At 43.1% G+C, this 19380-nt stretch overlaps 1 protein-coding gene across 1 annotated transcript; it reads right to left on the bottom strand.

Annotated features, from left to right (window-relative positions):
• Positions 1-614: 614 nt before the first annotated feature.
• On the bottom strand, positions 615-3798 carry CNPY1 (canopy FGF signaling regulator 1). The gene is given in 8 exon segments (XM_032114428.1): positions 615-625; positions 877-1018; positions 1654-1708; positions 2728-2798; positions 2800-2876; positions 3519-3588; positions 3591-3644; positions 3646-3798. Coding segments are annotated over 8 exon segments (633 nt in total).
• Positions 3799-19380: the final 15582 nt, after the last annotated feature.

Consider the following 19380-nt stretch of genomic DNA (forward strand, 5'->3'; position numbering starts at 1 on the left):
CAACCTTCATGGGCCCTGTTTCTTACATCCCAAATAATGTTTAAAACCTTTAAATCTCAAACCCATAAACCAATATTTACAAGTGTTTATTCGGAGATCGATATTTTTATGCATAATTCTAGCACTGAAGGCAGCACGCTGAGGAGGGATAACCCAACTTCATTTATAAGCTTATAATACTTAGTGCCTCAAATTATGTGCCTTTTACATTCAGAAATGAAAATAAAAGTTGAAAAAATACCCTAAAACACTGAAAATTAGGGAAGGAAATAGAGGAAATGAGGAAGATTTTAAATAAGCTATAATTAATTTTGGAAGCATTTTCTTACTTTGTCAGGATTGAAAAGAGGCCGTACTTATTTGGAATTATATATTTTACAGAGAAAGAAAACATTAAACAAATATAAAATACATTGTCACCAGGAGGTGATGGTGGTGGGCTAGCCAGCCCTTCTAAGGACAACTCCTGTCTGATGGCAACTAAGAGTTCACCGAAAAATGAACAGCACATTTCTAAACCTGCCCTCTCATGGCTCCCAGTTCAGCTTAGTGGCTGCAATTAGCAATTAAACAGGAGAAACAAATGCCTGTATTTTGTTGCAAGAGGGTTAGTTTCATTTCTGACCTGGAAATGACAGCGCAGACACACAAGGAGCAAAAAGTCATGTTAACACCAGGAGGAAAACACACCGCGTTAGCTGGGATGCTCAAACCATGCTGCATTAATATGCACAAAAGAATTAAAAGAATTAAAAGCCTTTAAGAAAGGGGATGTTTGGTTGGGTTTTTTTTAAAGCCATGTAGTGTCATTGCTTATTCAACAACAGCCCGCTTCTCCTGCAAAGCAGTACGCTGGGTTTGAAAAAAACACCCAACCCCACACGGCTGTAGAGAGAGCACATGTTACATCAGACACAGTACCTGATTTTTCACTGCACAGCTTGTCAGCTAGATAGTCTGCCTCTTGGGCGATAAGTGAGAATATTTCATCTTCATACTCCTCTACGATACTTTCCCACTGTAAGGATGAAAAAAAAGGAGGATACTCGTACTGTGCTGCTTTTTTTTTTTTTTTTTTTTTTTTTTTTTTTTTTTTTTTTGCCAGCTAGAAACAAGCAGGGCGGCTGCGAGGAGCTCTCGGCTCGCTCTGCTCTGCTCTCCCTGCCCTGCACAGCGTGGGGATGAATGGGGACTGCCTGAGAATTCATGCTACCAAATATTACTTAAACTTCATGCCCAGCCTCACTGTTGTTTCAAAACCACATTCATGAACTGGGGGGGGGGGGGGGGGGGGGAGGAAAACCCCTCCAAAAGGCATTTCACTTGGTTAGAGACACCCCCACCCCCCCGCCCCTTTGAACATGGACTCATGGAGGAGGCACTCGAAATTTAAATAAAATGAGCCCATTTTGTAGTCTGATATTAGTGGTGACGATGTGCCATAAATACAGCTCCCTGGCCTTGCAGATGCAGCTCTGATTTCAGTGCAGATAGAGCAGCCGACAGCAGAGAGCTGCTGAGCTCCCCTCACCCCAGCATCTAGGGAGCTGCTGGCAATTCACCTCGGTGCCCCAAAATGCATCTCCACCCCCCTGGGATGGGTGGGTGAGTGCAGGTCCAAGGGGGTGCACCACCCAGCCTGGTGTTCGGCACCTTGTAGGAAGTCAGGGTGCATATTAAGAGGGAATTCATGTCCCCAAAATACAGCCTTCAACCCATAAACAAGGGGAAGCCCTTTAACATGGGCAGAGAAAAACCACAGTGAAAGAAAATCTGCCTGCTGGAAGTCGTACACACACACACACACACTCAAGAAAAGGCCGTTTGCTGTGCTTGACTGAAAAAACCAAAGCAATACCTGCCAGGACACGCAATAACCGTGAGCTGGCGGTGACACAGGCAGAGCTGTGCCTGTGCTCCTCGCTGGCTCACTCGCCTGCTTCTTTCAGCTGCTCAGAAGGCCACGGCCAGCACAACCCCCTGGCTTTTCAGGGTCTTTTTGTTTGTTTTTGTTCACTTTCCACAACAGTTAAAAAGAAAAAAAAAAAGCCCCAAAAGCATTAAAGAAAAATACATAAAATATAACTTTGAAGAAGGCACTGGCACGAAGCCAGGCAGAGCACCTTGGTGTTTTTAGCAGAATTAGCTGAGAAAAACCCATCTCTACACCACAAGGCCTAAGGAAAAAAAAAAAGATGACAAGCCTCCCCTCCTCCCCTAATCTGTCTATAAATATTTGAAACTCCAGTTAGCAATCTGGATTTTAGCCACTCGTACAATTCCCTTATTTCCTGCTCATAAATCAGCAGAGATTTTTTTTTTCCTGGGAAATGCTAATTTATATTTAATCACTTAGAAAAAAAATCCACAAGTAAAATGTAGTTTGGAACTGTTGAAGTTTAGGAAATTTGTAACGTATAAAGCATCTGGTCTAATCCGTGGGTTACTTCTGCAAGTGATGTGCCTTTTGTAAATGCTTTATTCATATTTATGAAGCCCTAAATAGATCCAAATACATTTCTAAATAACGTTATAAAGCATCTGACAAAACGCAGTGTTATCACAAAATACTCAGCCAGTTTCTGTGAGGAACCAGTACAGAGTATCTTAAAATATGGCAAGAATATTAAAACAAGGCACGATCTGCATTATTTTCTTAGTGATGAGAAAGAGTGGCACAGCTGTGGCTGGAAAATAAAAGGTTACTCATTTGTTATGTTGGCCTACCCCAATTTCAAAGGTTTGTAAGCATCAGATTAAACACTGATTTTTTTTTTTTCAGAGTCTGCATAGATTTTTCTCCCCTCGCCTAGGAGTAAATCTATCCCATCTCCTTTTCTGTCCCAACAACTCGGTTAAGTTGCTCTCTGACTTTGCTAAAGAAACCTCATGGAGGAAAAAACGGATTTTTTTTTTTTTTTTTTTTTTGCTTATTACGTCACCAAAACCCCACACTTCATACAGATAATGCCTAGTTAGATGGCAGGAAGAGCAAAAAGAACATCCCTCTCGCTATGTACAACCGTCGACACATTACATTACACACGTAATTAAAAACGTCAGCTCCAGATAAGGTGGCCCTGGAGAACCTGCGTGGGTCCTTCAGCTCGCACCGCCGCGCCCCCGCGCCCCTCGCCCTCCTCCAAAGCCAGCTTCCCACTTGGAAACCTCCCGGCAGCCCGAAGGCACCGCTGCGAAGGGAGACGGCGGCGGCGGACGTCCGGGCCATGAAAGCCCTTGGCGCTCCAGCCACTTGTTTCTCTGGTTGAAGCGGAGTTTGCCAAAGTCCTGGGCTCTCAGTTGTTGCTCTGTCTTTTAGCCGCTGCTCGCCAGCTCAGATGCAGCTGTTTAATACCTCCCAGGGGTTTTGTGCAGAAAATAATAGCTTACAAAACCTAGCTTCTCCCAGGTTCTACTATTTCAGCTTTATTTCCGAACAGCTGGTCCGTGTCTTTGTCCATCCCCTTCCCTCCCGGCCGCGGCGAGAATTCGGCAGGAAACCTCTGGCCGCTACCTACGCCCTGAGAGCCACCACCGCTGGTGGTGGGGGTCAAAGAGCAACCCTCGCCCTTGGAAACGGGGACAAAAAAAACCCCCACAAACTTCGCGCCCCGTCTAGACAGGTCAAGGTGCAAGATGCTCCTCTCCCTGTTGCGTCTTCCGGAAAGGGGCGTGAACCGGAGCCAAGTGCACAGCAAACACCCGCGCCGCATCCCTGCCCCTTTAGAAGACTTCTTTTTTTTTTCTTCTTCTTCTTTTTCTCTCCACCCTCTGCTGATCAAAGTAGGAAGTTTTCATGACAACCATAGTCAAAGGGCCTGCATCGCAAATGAACTCGATTTCGGCGATGTTGATATATCCCGGCTCCATTGTCTCTTTTCAGACACAGTATGAACCCTTCCGGTCTCAATGATTACATTACAGAAGGACTTTCACATGTGGGCTTCATTTGCACAAAGGGGTTGCCTTGCTTCACCACCATCTGGCCACAAATCAGATAAATAAAGGCAGGAGAATTAAAATTAAAGCTTAGAAGGTTTTTTTCCTCTCTCTCCCCCTTCGTCTTCTTCTTGCAACAGGCCCATTATGAAATCCCTCCCTCCCCCAGTCACATATAGATGAGGAGTCTACTTTTTATGAAAACTGGGAAGAGCAAAAAAAGTGTCTAAAAAAAAAAGACACACACAAAAAAAAAGTCTGGGAAAAGCAAAAAAGTGCCTAGTAGAAAAAAAAGGACCAAAAAAAAAAAAAAAAAAAAAAAGACAGCAGCCTTTTGATCCCAACTATGTTTGTAGGGCAGCATAACTTCTTTTACAGTAAAGACAGTCTGATACAAAACCACGTTTCACTATTAAAATTCCATCTCATCCACTGGGATGCAAAATATTTTTCAGGAAAACACAATGTTTCGCAAACTGGAAAACAAAGCTGGTGGAGGCAGAAGGTGGTGGCAGAAGTGGTGTTTGAAACTTGTGCTCCAAACTCTGCTGCCAGTTCCTCTTGCTGGGACAGGGAATGCAGAGGCTCGAGCAGCTAAGGCACAGAGCAAGCCCTTTCCCCCCAAAAATCCCAAGAAATACGTGGCTGTTTCTGAAAGTAAAAAATAAAAACACCTGTGAATGTGGAAGGAAGGGTTTACAGCCCTCACAATAGAAGGTGGGACTCGACCTCACAGTCTAATTTCAGCCCTGGCATCCCTTTTATTGAGCTCAGTGTTGCTCTGGGAGGCATTGGGGGTTTTTTTGCACTCTGACTGCTCTAGCACTAAATTGCACTAAATTTCATCCCCTTTCAAAGTTTACATCCAAGACAGCACCTTAAGTTAGTTGATGGGGAAAGGCACTTTTCATGGCTGTGTTTCTTTTCACATATCTCCAGCAGAAGGGTTTTACTCAGCAAATTTTGGACAAAAAGATTTTCCTATGCTATACTCCAACCAATATTCAGGTGTGTACTTATACCTCCCGCAGCCCTTTCCTGTGGCTTCCTGACTGGTTGGGAATGTGCTGAGTGTGGCTGAGCCAAAGCCCATGGATGCCCCGGAGTACCCTGCCCAAACACAGGGAACTCCCTTCTCCTGAACATTATCATGTGCAGCACAGCCAGGGACTGACCTGGCAGAAAATGTATCCAACATCTGAAAGAAACAGTGAACTCTCAAAATTCATGTGATGATCCCCGCAAATTTACAGAGAGGACTTTGCTGTGTGAACTTTCTTTTGGATGCACCAAAGTAAGTTTTTGTACATGTACTAGCACTTCTGTGGTGTGGTTCAGGCTTTTCTTTAGCATCATATTTAGATTTGGGCTGTATTCCCTTGCTACAGTAACGAAAAGTATTTGAGAGATAACATATACATAGAGAAGATGAAAAAAAGCACAAAAGATTAACTTGCCAAGAGCTGGATTTACAAATTTTTTTTTGTTTCTGTTTAATAAATTATATATTGGATGCATAATCTCTGCATAACTTTGCCTTTCCTCATATGGTTGGAGTCAGACTCACAATTTGGGTAGGAACTGTTGTTTATATGAGAGTGTTTCTTGTAAACCCATGGATGCAGAAGTTGCCAAGACTATCTATTAATTTCTGGTGTCTATTTGTTGGGTTTTACCGAGGGAAAATTTTGCAGACATAAATGCAACTTGAATTTAAGTGAAGTATTTTTTTGCTGAGCTGCGCTCTGCCCAGTGTACAGGGCTCCAGGCAGTTGAGAGTGCTCTTTCTGAAAGTGTTTTAATAGTAAGAGAGGAATAAGTATTTGGACAAGTGGTGGAAAACTAAAGCCTTTCTTTCTATACTGTGAAGATTTTGAATAGTACTTGTCAATAAAGCAACTCCTATTGTAATTGTACCGGAGACGTGGGCCTCCACCCCGAAAAAGCTGTCTCAGAGATACTAACCTCATTAAAATATGAATGAAAAGGCAGCCATCATTGTAATGGGAGAAAACCATGTACTCAGCAACAAACTTTATCTTCTATCTTGTGCAAAAATATAAATATGATTTTCCATTGCATTTGACGATGAGATTGATGAACACATGATTTTTTTTAAAAAAAGTTTACACATATGTCACAAAATTTGCTTCTTCTCTCCCTGATTTTTTCTACTGAGCATTTCAAAATTGGAAGCACCTTCAAATCATCTGAAACCTTAAAAAGAAAAAAAAGAAAAAAAGGGGGTTGTTTCTTTGGGGCATTTTTTTGAAGGTGGAAGGAAACTTTTGCATTTGTTTTTGTGGGGTTTTTTTCTTCTTTTTTTCCAGAATATCTCATCCAATTTCAAAAGAAAACAAGGGAATTCATTACAGACTACTGTGACAACACCTTAATAACAGTCAATTATAGGGTACTCAAATGCCTGTTCATTACTATGTCTCTGTTAATCTAGTCCTAAATTTCTTGCTTGATAGATACCACAACTGGCCAAGAATACAATTGCATTACAAAGTGCAGTGAAAAATATACAAAATGTAACTGCAGGAAGTAGGCAGTTTCAAAATAACCGATCTGTCAATCAAATATTTGTCAAAATAATTACACATATCTGTTTTTTTTTTTTTTATAAAATATGGACAGACTCAAAATGGGTAATATGGGAAGATTTAGGTTTAAATAGGAATTGTTTCAATGACTTGGAAATAAGTCTTTTAAAATGTTTCATGTAGTTTAATCATTATCTTTTCATCCACAAAAGTGTTCAAATCATTTTTGATATTAGTTAAAAGTCAATATTTAGAAGTGAAAATTCAAACCTCCTTTGCTCTAGGCTAAAACAGGAGCAACATGAATGCTGAGCTACTCTAAAGGCTGATGGGATATATAATTAGCTATTATGTTAATTGAATCCACTGTGAGTTTGTTGTATGAGATTTCTTCATATAATATGCAAATAGCTTTGAAGGTTTAGTTTTATTAGACAATATAATTAGAAATCTTCTAAAGGACTGAATTCTAATGAGGCATAATAAAGCTTTGTAAAATATCTGTTTTCTGGGTGAGCAGACCACCTGGGCTTAATCAATACCGGGAAGTTTGTCGTGTAATGGCACATTTTAAAGAAAGTTTAAGAATTTACCTTTCTAGTCCCATTCATCCTAGTTTTATTTTAGGGGAAGGAGAGTTCATTTTGGCAAGGAAGGAGATTAAATTCCTGTAATAAGCAAGGAGGTGAAATTCTTGTAATCTGAGGGGGGGAAGTAACTTAAAAAATAAACTACTTGAATTCTGCTTATTTAAAAGAAAATAAAAATAAATAATTTTTAAAAACCCCTCTCCCAGCTGTAGCGTCAGTTATGTGCATCTCTTACAGACTCTTGAAGTGAAATGTTACATGAGCAAAGTTAGCCATTATTGCTGCCATTAAATGCCTGCTTCAAGCAGATGTACATGCTTGAGCTTCTGTAGTGTAACTAATCAGCGTAACTTCACTTTTAATAAAATAGCCCAACATGTTAATATGTGGAATTAAACACTCTCTTCTAAAGAAAGAAATTCACACCAGGGTATTCCGGAGCCGGTCCCGAATTCCACCTTCGCATTCCGCTTGCTTTAAGACCACCACCAAAGACAAAGCTTAAATTATTTCAGTTAATGCCAGAATGCCAAAAATGTGTAATCTCTCATCTAATTCGCCTTGTTCGCACTTTAGACTGTGCCAAGGCTGCACTATCCAGTCTTAATATTAATTGAAAAGAATAAAGACAGGATACTTTGTGCTGGTGTAGCATTCAGACCAGGGCATTTTTTCTCTCCCTGTCAACAACAATCAGTAGCAACACAGTAAGAAAAAGTCAGAAGTGCTTATTTAAGCAGTAGATTTAACTAAACCAAAAGGAGGCAAAATCCCAGTAAGTGCCCTGCCAGCCTGCTGGGGAGGAGAGGTAGAAAACAACACAAACTGCAGCCAGGCGAGGTGTCCATGCAGCCAGGCTGAGGCTACCTAGCAAATATTTTCATTTCTTTGTGCCTTACCCAAATACTTCTGGCCCTGTGCTTCACAGAGTTGCTCTCTGCAATGCCAAAAATCTGACAAACCCACACTTAATAAAGGCGATGAATATATTGCTGTGAATATATTATAAACTTACCATGCTTTGCATGGCATATTATAAAACTGTTGTACCTAGGTCTGGGTGGAGGCCTGCCTGGTACCAGTAGCTGTCCATTGACACTTTTCTGATCCATGCACTTGAAATCTGCAGCAGCAAGTGCTTGTTCCTCTGAATAATGAGAATCTCAGCATGAAGAAAAGGATAGTACTGTACACATCATTTACAGCTGAAAGAAGAAAAAAATCACTGAGTTTGTTTTTCCAAGTCCTGCTCTAAGCTGTCCCAAAGTTGTTTGTGATCTCTCAGAAACTCCCTCCCTCCCCACCACCATTTGAGGAAACAAACAAACAGTCAGTCAAAACCAACCTTCCTCCCCAAATGTGAACTTTATTCACACTGTTTTTATTTCCTCCTTAGATTCAAAGCGTCTGGAGAAGATAGCCTGGAGCAGCCTTCAGAAATCAGGACCGTGCCCTGGAGAATTAGTGTCAGAAGAGGATGTTACCTGTTTGCCTTGCGTGCTATCCTCCCCTTATCCCCTAAGGGAACAAAACCAGGCTGATTCTGCCCAATGTTAATTAAATCACTCTGTTAATTAGAAGTAAGGTGCTTTAGCAATAAGAAAACAAAGGGCCCTTTTCCTCCCTTACTCTTCAGGATGGACTCAAATGCATTCAAATGTTGACTGGATAAGCTCAGGAAGCAAAAAGGGACTGAGGAGGAACCCATGTGCTTTGATCATCCTTTCCTGCCTCTTCCTCAGGCACAGGAGCTCTCCTAATAGAGAGCTGCCTGCAAGGGATGCTGGATACTGTTAGGAAAGCCTGGCTGGGCAGAGAACCTAGGAAGAAGTCATGTGTGTAACATGGTACTCAGCAAAGGAAAGAAAATGTGAAATGAAATTGAGTTTGGTAGGCTGTTGTGCTGGAGAAGGTTTAAGCGTTCAGACCCACTGGCCGCACCTGGGCTAAGACTCAACAGGCACCATTGCAGGCACTGAAAAGCAGCTGCCTGTGCTGTTAGGCTTGGGGCAGCTCCTTGGAGGGGACATCTGGGCAGGTCTGAGGGGTGAGGGGCTGAGGAGGTCAGGCTGGAGGTGAACACCCTGTCTTGGAGTGCATGGATGGGCCTCAGCCCTGTCAGGAGGCCTTGGTGCTGGAGAGTACATTGTGGAGTTTCCCTGAGGGAAAGAGGGCTGAGATGAAGTGCTGGGATTCCCGTGGGATACAGATCCGAGCTGAGTAACTGCATCCCTGGAGCCATCAGTTCACAGATAAGGGGTGACACTCGCCACTGACCCCAGCTAGGCCACCTCCTGCCTGGGGGTGACACCCTGGACTTGCTGAACATTTCTCCATCCTTGGGATCAGGTGAGCCGAAAGGGTTGCTACTCCCTGGTGCTCAAAATAAAACAGCAAGTTCTTCTCATTGCTCTCTTAAAGTTGTAATTTTAAAGCAGCATCATGCCTGTCTGGGGACAGGCTGCGACTGGAGCGCAGGAAATAGCACTGATAAAGGGAAACCCCGCTGGAAATTTTTAACCAGTCTCATACATGACAGTAGATAAAATTTTCTAATCTGTGGACAATTTCTATGCTTCACAGATTTCCATGCTAAAAGCCCAGAATTTCTCAAACTCCTCTGTCCTTCTCTGCCAGCAGTCTCTGCTCAGGAAGGCAGGTCTTCAGCCTCCCCCCATGCTCCCTGGGGAAATCCTCCACATCCTCCCCAGCACTAAACCTGCACCGGGAGCCTGCATCCACCACTGCTGCTTGCACGCTCCCAGGCCAAGGAAGGGGTGGTAGGTTTCAGCTACTTGGCTGCAGCCCTCTAAGACCACCTATAGACTTAAGCCTGTTAAATTAACCTTAATACCTTCATTATTCCTCTGCTGGATGGTAACCATCTGGCCATGACTTCGAGTTACAGTTAACCTAGGCTCCTGCTTAGGTTTCAGCTGGAATCCCTGGGTTTTGCCCGCACTGTCACAGCAGTGATCGAGGCTGGGACAGGTTTAAGCTGGTACGTGTCTCCCCAGCATCAGCAGGGATGTGGATTGATGAATCCTATTCCAGTTTACCCCAGAGCTGTGCCAACTGCACAGTGACTGCACACTGCTGATCCTCTGCCTGTCCTCCGGTGCCCACACTCATCCTTCCATGAGAACAAGGGTCTGGAAAAACAGGTCGCCATGTAAGTGATACTTTTGTCTTGGCTTTTCTCTTTGCTTGGGGACTCAGTTTCATTTCCACTTAAAACAACCTCCAACATGACATTAGTAGCATGGATGCTACCCAAGCTAGAGCTCTCCATGTTACCTTAGGGGATGGATTTTGTGTCTCCCCTGCCTACTCCATCCTCACTCGCTCCATGTGTGTCTGAAGCCTCTCACATACCCCTGACTCCTGGCACAGGGGCCACTTCTCACAGCCCCATGGGCCTCTTCTGCCCTCAAGATCCCATGTACATGTCCCCACTTGTAACAGAAATGATCCCACAATCACAGGATCAATTGTGCTGGAAAAGACCTCAGAGATCATCGAGTCCAACCTATGACTGAACAGCACCATGTCAGCTGACCATGGTACTGAGTGCCACATCCAGTCTTTATCCATAAATATCCCCGGGGATGGTGACTTCACCACCTCCCTGGACAGTCCATCCCAATGTCTAAATGATGAAATGATGACATACATCCTGGTGGGCAGCAGCTTTGGGTGATGTTGCCTGTCCTCAGTCAACAGCGACAGATTTTTTTCAGTTTCCTATCTCTGGACAGAAGGCAGTACACGCTTTCTCTGCCTGAGCAGGCTCTTCTCAACTCTGTTAGGCCACCAGCCCATTTTCACAAGACTTTTGAGGAGAGAACCACAAATTTGCAGACAGAAAAAAGACTTTACTAAAGAAACAGAACCCTGGCTGGGCTGCCATGCCTTCTTATCACATCTCATCACTTCTTACGGTTTCTTTTTTACTTCTTAATAGGGCTTTCAGTTGTGTGCTGCACTGGCTTGTGCATGTCCAGGAAACCAGAAGTGAGCGGGAGGTTTACTTGAAAGACGTTGCTGGGTCACAAAGTACCACAGAGCCTTGGCAAATTGTCCATTTGAGGTGTGTTTGAAAACATTGCGCAGAATCATGTTATTCCCCACCTACAGTCGATGCTTCAAAGCACTGATTCTTTGACTCTAGGGGGACACAAGTGTATGCATATAACCTCAACTATATGTATCATATATTAAATATTTGTATCATGCTTGAGAAGGGACAGCACACTGGATCCAAAAGGTCCAGAAGAGCCTCACTCCAATTCTGCAGCACAAAATAAATCTCTGAGTGTGCCTGTCCGGAGAAAGGGCATCCCGTGCAGTTTAAGTCTGCCTGAGTGATGGATCAAGAGCAGAGGTGATCCGGGTGAGCTCTGCACAATTGGCTGCCCAGGAGATTTATGTATTTTATGCCAGGTTTTCTATGGCAATGTAGATTCCCAGCCTATGTCTTGTTGGTATAAATCCTGCTCAAAACTGGGGAGAGCAGAGTGTGTCCCAGCTGCAGAGCCCTGCTCCTGCCTTCTGCTAGAGAGAGCTGTCACTCCCAAAGCTGGGATGCCTGGGACATGGATAAGGAGCACAGAAGTCACGGGTCTCCTCCTCACTGCCCCAAAGAGCATTGCCAGCATCTCAGCAGCCATGAGAAAACCAGATACTGCCTCTTCCTCCAGTCTGAACAAAAACAAGGGCGTTTAGCATCTGTGAAAGGTATTCCAGGAATGCTGAAGTTTTTGTGGTTTTTTGCCTTTTCTTTCTCCAGAAAAATATCTACTGCAGACATTTAGAGCTGCCCCCCAACTCATCTGCCCACATACCTGCCCAGAGGAAGCCAGCAGAAATTCATAACTTCACCTATGAGCGATCTAAACTGAGCTTCCCTACCCCCAAAAAATTGACTCCAAGTAACTCAGTGGTGAAAAGAGCCCCAGCTGATAAATAAACATCACCGAGTAATTCTGTGCAGACTTATCAGCTATCACTTACCAGAGGCACAGGGGATTATCACCCCAGCTGGCAGGAGTGGCCGCCTCCCTGCTGCACTCACAGGTACCAAAGGTCAGCTCCTTCCAGCCACTTGCTGGGACTCCCTGCCTTTCTCCAGGGAGTTTACCCCCTTCTGCAGAAAACTAAAAGCTGACTTTACTTAAACACTGGGAAATGTTTATACACGTAGGGAAATTAACAGTAAGAACTAGTTTGTGGTTTTATCTTACTGGGATGGCTGTCCCTAAAGCATCCCTTGTGTACAGCTGGTGGGACAAAACCCAAGTCTGTCAGTTTTTCTGTTCAGTGCACAAAGGTACTTGATAAATTGGATGTTGTTTTAGTTAAAAGAAAATATGGAAAACAGTTGGTTTCTTAAAATAATGCTAATTTTCTGAGTTAAGCCTTTCTAATTTCTAGCTTGGTTTCTAGAATGTTTCTAGGGATGGTGGATCCAAATATTCCAAGCACATGCATATTTTTATGGGCCATCTGCTCTAAGGATATGTTTGATAGTGCCTTAGATAGAGCTGTGTAACTCTTCCAGATCACCCGAAACATTTATGAGTGCTTTTTTTTACAGCAAAATTGAATAGAAATCTCTAAATACCAAAGTCATCTGTTTTCAAAGCAAATGCATATTAATGGAGATGATTGCACATGCAAAAACATTGTACAAACCCAGGCATACCTGCATGCCATGAGCTAAATACCATCAGCATAAATCTGTGTTGGAGCCCAGGCACCCCCAAACACCTGCCCGTCCCCAAGTCCCCATCCCGCAGCGACAGACTCCACGTGATGTTCAGGAGATGATTATGAGCACATTACCCCACCTAGCACTGCTGAGGAAAGGCTCCCACGCTGAAGGGAGTCACAAATAATTAAATGTTTCAAAACACAATGGATATGACATGCTTTCAAAATAGCATCTATAGAATCACTTCCACTAGGGCGAGGAGCTCTCGGGAGGAAAAGCCCTTTCACTCACTTCAGTTGATTACCTGTGTAAAAGGGCTTAATTTCTCTGGAGCGTTTCCTTTCCAAAGCACCTCTTTTCAACAAAGCCATTGCAGCAGGAGTGGCAGGTACTCACACAGCCCGTGAGGTGATGCTTCCCCAGACAGATCTATGAGGACGTGGGTCCCGGCTAGACTTAATTTGTAACATGCAATTTAAAAAAAAAAAGAAAAAAATAAAGATGGAAAGAATTGGAAAAAAATTGCCATTCCTGGTCTGTAGCTCACTGGTAAAATGCCCAAGCTATTTACTAGAAGGTCTGACCATGGTTTAAGACTTCAGGATGTTTCAGAAATGTCTGGGAGCTTTTTCTTGGAAATCACCTTTTCCATCCCAATTCTGCTAACCTAGACCTATTGAGGGATGCCCTATTTTTTCTCACTGTGACAAGCAGCAGGCTTCTGAAGGATTTTGGCATCCCCTGGCTGAGAGCCAGGCCAGTTCCTGGCCTCCTTCAACACCCATTTGGAAAGAAGGGTTTGCCCAGCACCCTTTGCCATAGTGCCCCATGAGTCACTTCCAGAATAAAATTTTGCATTTCTTGGGCGGGTTCCTGGATTTGTGTCCCAGACTGGTGTCCATTTTAAAATGCATTTTGATGGGAGATACTGGATAGTCTGTGGTTTTCAAATATTCCCTCAGCATTCAGTGAAGAAACAATTGCTGGAGAATGCAACTGCAATTGCTCTTAAAGAAAACCTCAGTCATCAGGTGAAAATAATTTCCTTAAAAACTCTCTAAATATGTTAAAATCAACAAATAAATTAAGTACTTCAAGGGAAAAAGAAAGAAAGTGTGCCATTATAAAGCTGTGTGAAACAACCAGATACCCAAAATTGTAGGGGAAGGCAGTGCAGGACACAAGGAACTGATACCAACTTTTATCACCTGAGGTGAAATGGGATCAATATCCCATGATCAATGATTTGAACAACTGTCCTTCCATCCCTCCCAGCCTATGGCTAAATCAGGATCTGTGTCCCATTGACAGCAATAGTATTCTTCATTTATTCTGATGGAAGCCAGATCAGGTCACTGGATACTTCTGTGTTTATTACCTTAACGTGCTTTTAATTCTTTGGTAGTGTATATTTATATCTGGGCTTCCTGGGGGGTTTATGATCTTTTTAAGGATAATTACAACCTGCTAGGAAAATGCCCTTAAGTTCTGTAAATACATTCTTAACTCTGATCTCCATTTTACACAGATGTTGTCTCTGGGATTTTCTCTCATTTAAAAACATAAAATTTAAAAGGGAGAAAGAGAGTGAGATTAAGAAACACAAGATTTTTGGTAGGCATGCATTGCTGAAGTGTTCATGGATTTGTAGGCTTTCTCAAGGACTTTATGAGACCTAAAATTTTTACCAGCTTGAGACAAATGAGTATAAATTGCATGTATTTTCTAGAGAAATTGGATGGAGATAAATACAGCCAGTCTGGGCTTTCTTACTGATGACATTACATTTCAGAGGGAAGGTTGTGTGGTGGCTGACTGATAAAAATAGGATGTTAGTGTCCCAGTGTGAGCACAGGTATGAGGCTGCTGCCAATAGAAATCCAACTAGAAGAGAAAAGACACAGGTTTTAATAACTGTGAGTTTGAATTTGGCATTTACTGGGCACTGATTTTTTTCCCTGCAAGGTTGTGCCTGCCCAGCTGGCCCTGATGCCCTCTGAAAATCCCCATTTGTGCTGGTGGAATCTTTTTCCTCAATACCTTTGAGCTCTCTCTTTGGGAAACCTCTCTTCAGAAAAACTCAAATCACCAAGCAACTAAACAACTTAAAACTCTGATAGTGACAGAGAGAACAAAAGAAGAATAATTAAGCATTAAAAATCCTATGTGAAAATGACTTCATTCTCAAGTGGGTATAAAACTAATATACGTGTGGGACATTTGAAGAACACCAAAGGCTCATGAGATACCACAGTGAAATTTAGACCACAGCTAATTTTATCTTCTGTGATGGAATGGGCTTTCCTTTTATCCTCTGGTGTCCAAATTTTCTGTGCAAACTCTGATTTCCCCTATTTAAAATATACCTGTCTTTATTATTAAAATTGTTTTGATTAGAAACACCTTTGGGCAAAAGCTGATTTCTTTAATGTCCTTATGTTGGGTCACGTAGAGTTGGTTGCTTCATGACTGAGACTGTAGGCAGTACTGAGGTGCCTGCACTGAGAAGTGGTAGCTTCTTAATGCATCCTTCTTTTTGCACCTCATCCCTTCAGGAGAGGTGGTGTAAACACCACAAAATGGGTTTATTGAAGAAAAATCTATTTGCTCTGTAACAAAATAAAAAAATAAATTCTTGTGAAACTTTGTTTAGCTTCCATACAACAAAACCTGGGAAATATTTGGGAGAGATGCAGGATCTGCTTCCTTCTCCAAAACCCTGCACAGCAGCTCTCTGTATAGGAGGTGACATGGTCCAGTGGATGGTGGCACCAGGCTCCAGATCCTTGCCCCACTGTCAAGCAGGTGAGTCACAGAGTCAGTCACGGCTCTGTTTCCATCAAACTCTTCAGAAACAGAAACTCTGCTTCTGTGTACCTGTCAGGGGCTGAGCTTGGCTTGGATGGAGATTTTTATTTCCATTTGGATTGTTTGGAGGGATTTGGGGAAGCAGACTGCAAGGATGATCTGAGTCTGTATTTCATCAGCATTTTTAAGGTGTTGGACTTTGTCTTTAGCTTCAACTCCTCACAAGGAGTGCACACCAGTAAAATGGGTGGCTCCTAGGGTGAGAGATTAAAGCCATTCACACCCCAGGGGATATTGGAAGTGACAAGAATATCTAAGAAGATCTTCAGAAGTACAGCTTATCCTCCTTACATTGCCAATCTGCCTTTTGCTGAGAGCTGCTTGGGAGTGGATTTCCCACTGGATTAATTAATTCTAATTATGACCTTCCATCATCTACCCATAAATTGGCTTGGTGTGGAGGTAGGTGAGATTTCAAATATGGGCTACACTTTAAATATACATATCTATGTGTGTGTATCTGTATGTATATGTACATACACCAGCAACTCTCCATCTGGGACTGCATGGCAACTGAGCTGGATGCTGTGTGCACGCACCAGCAAAGGATATTCCTGTCTCCATTGAATGGAACCAGGCCAGCAGGAAGGTAAAGAGAAACATTTTATAAGTGACCTGTAACAGATGTTGGGGTTTGACCAGATTTCTTTTTTCTTGGTTGTTTGTTCAGCAGACACAACCAGTCACTGCTTTCCCCCAACAGTCAAAGTTGGTTTAGACTCTGGGTTAATTTTCACCTCTCACTGTTTCTGTGCTTCTGACGTGCTCCAGGATGTCAGCAGCACCCCTTGGGATGCAGCAGTGCCTTCAAGGCTGTCCTCAGGGCTGTTGCAAACACTGCTAAAAGCACCCACAGCCTCCACTTCCATCACACTGCAGAGCATGAAAGGTATGGATGTATACAGGACACTGACAAATAAATTAATATTAGCAATGCTGTTTAAAATAACACACTGGTTAGGGCCTGAGGGGTGCCAAGCCAAGGGATTTACTGTAAATCTTCCATCTGCAACTCACCCTACTGAGTGTGGAATGTGCAATGTATCTCTGCTTGATGAGCCCAACTTCCCAGGCTGGACCAAGGGGCCGGGGCTGCCCCAGTCTTGCAATTTCCTGCCCTTGGAAGCATCGAGGAGGCAATATTCTCCCTGCCAACATGAAGGTCTTGTAGTCCCAGCAGGGAGCTCAGCCACTGCCACATCCCTTGGTGATATGTATGGCAATAGCAGAATCCAGGCTCGGCCAAGGGTTTTCTTCTTCCCAGGAAAAGTTCTGAAGAAAAGTGCTTTCAGTGCAATATTTTGCTCAAGAACATTAAAAAAAAAAAAAAAAAAGAAAAGAAAGGAAAATTTATCCAGATTATCTAAAAGGAGAGGATTAAATAAATAATTCTCCTTTTCCTGGTACTTTCTGCTGTAAATCTTCTAGCACAACAGTTGCAGTAAGTATCAGCTACTGTTTGCAATCCGTATGTGTGGAGCCATGTGTGTTACCGTCTGGATTAAGGCAACCAGAGCCCATCTGATCTTGGTTGTCAATAACTCCTACTGACCCAGAAGGACTTGGAGGAATCTCAGGAATTGCAAAGCTACAGTTACATCTTTGGCCTATAATATTACCAGTGATTAATAGGAAGTTTAATACTGGTGATGTAAAGAAAACTCTTAACTACTCTGAAAATGCTCTGAAAGGGTCTGTTTTGAGAGTGTTAGATCTGAATTGAAGGAGATTTCTGAAGAAAATAAGAGCCAGTCTTTTATAAGCTAATTTTTGAGTGCAAAATTAATATTTACAGGATTATATAATTTTGGTGATGCTTATAAGAGCATTCCCCCTCTAACAATTCTTTTCAAGATTGGAACTATGGACAATTAAACCTCAAAAAGCCTCATTAGTTTGTCTAAGTTAAGGAAATAAATGGCAAAATAGCTCTTTAAACCTCAGATCACAACACTCCTCCCACAACTCACCTAAACCACGTGCAAATTTTTCCTTGATTATTTTTTTGTGGAAAAAAAATAAGAAAAATGATCTCAGTTTGGGAAAGAGATACTGCCAGCTCAAAAAATAAAAAATTCTCTGCTTTTCCCCTGTCTCTGAGTGCTGATCGGGTCATCCTTGGGGGCATCCTTTTGGGAATGCACTGCCCCGAAAGAGTGCCTGCCCTGCAGCCCAGAGGTGTAAAGGCAGAAGTGCAGTCAGCCCCGCTCAGACCTCGGGGTGCCTTAGGGAGTCTTTTATGATTCAGCTGATGCTTCGTATTTCTCTGAACAAAGGCACATGGCCATCACACACACAGAGCAGGGTTTGTTGTCCACAGCCTCCTAGAAAAAGCCTTATCACTTCCTCAGTTATCTTTTACTAAAACAGGAGAGAACGGGACTCAAGACTTTAAGTTCCAATGGGTGAAATAATTAAATACAGGGTTTTTCTTCTGGACACACAGACATACACGCACACACCAGGGGTTTTTTTGGTTTTTGGTTTTTCTTTAAGGAACACTTGCTGCTCATTTTACCTGGAAGCAAAATTCCTTCCCTTTTTGATTTTCAGAGCCCAGGTATCACAGATGTACTGTACTGAACCCTGAGGTGTTCTGCTTAAGCACCTCCAGAGCACATCCTCACTTGTTTCACCATCCAGGGCTGGAAATCCGAGGAGCTTCTCATCAGGTCTGGGAGCCCACGGCCAGGGCAGCTCCCAGGGCTGGCACTGCACAGGGACAGGGAAAAGCCCTCATGGATTCCAGCACAATGTGCTGCTCTTTCACCCCTTGTTGTCTCTTGTGCTCACCAAGTGCCACCTATGTGTTTCCTGCTGCTCTCGTGAGATGCTTCGATGGCTGCACAAGTCATTTTCCCAGTCTTTTATAAATGAGAAATGCCTTTATTTGATTGCAGGAGCGAGATCTGCCCTGCCAGATATTTTTGTGGCTGAGAGACCAACGCAATCAAATCAGGCAGATGCAGCATAGAGGAAATAAGGACTTGATGCAGGGAGATGACACTTCAAATCATATGCCGTTTTAGACACAGGAAATGAAAATCCCAAGGGGACTCCGAAGAAATGGAAAGTCGTTTAACATTTTGATATTTCTGTATCAAAATCTCCAGGTTACAGCCAATACTGGTCTTTAGCAAATTAGGAGGCTTAGCAGCACCACAAGGAAAGAGAGATGAAGACTTCCAGGATCCAAATGCTGGCAGCAACAGGGAGTACAGTGGGTGGTTTATTTGCCAGGAGATGGGTGGTATACAGTGGTGTACAACCCTCGAAGGCAGGCAGGTTACAAGTCAAGCTATTGCATAAAATATCTTCCTAGTATCTAGTCTTTTAGCTTAAAAACATTAACTCTTGTCCTACCCCCAGAGCCCTCTCTTCTCCAGGTTACAAAACCCCAACTCTCAGCCTGGTGGAGAGCGGTTCCATTCTTCTGACCAACTTCATGACCCTCCTTTGAACATGATCCAGCAGGTCCACGTCATTCCTGTGCTGATTAAAGTCCTTTGGGAAGCTGCCACAGGCTAGAACATGCAGCTGATGTGCATAGGACTTAAGTGTCCCAAAGGTGGCACCAATATCTGTCTAGTTTTGGGAGCAAAAAGATGACAGGGAAGAGGGAGGAATTCACCTTTCTCTCCCCACACCACTGGGAGAAGGGGATGCTCTGCTCAGGAAGTTATTTTTGAATGCCATGACATTAATATTTCCTGAAATGCCT

This window comes from Corvus moneduloides, chromosome 1, assembly GCF_009650955.1.
Source record: "Corvus moneduloides isolate bCorMon1 chromosome 1, bCorMon1.pri, whole genome shotgun sequence".
Classification (NCBI taxonomy): Eukaryota; Metazoa; Chordata; class Aves; order Passeriformes; family Corvidae; genus Corvus; species Corvus moneduloides.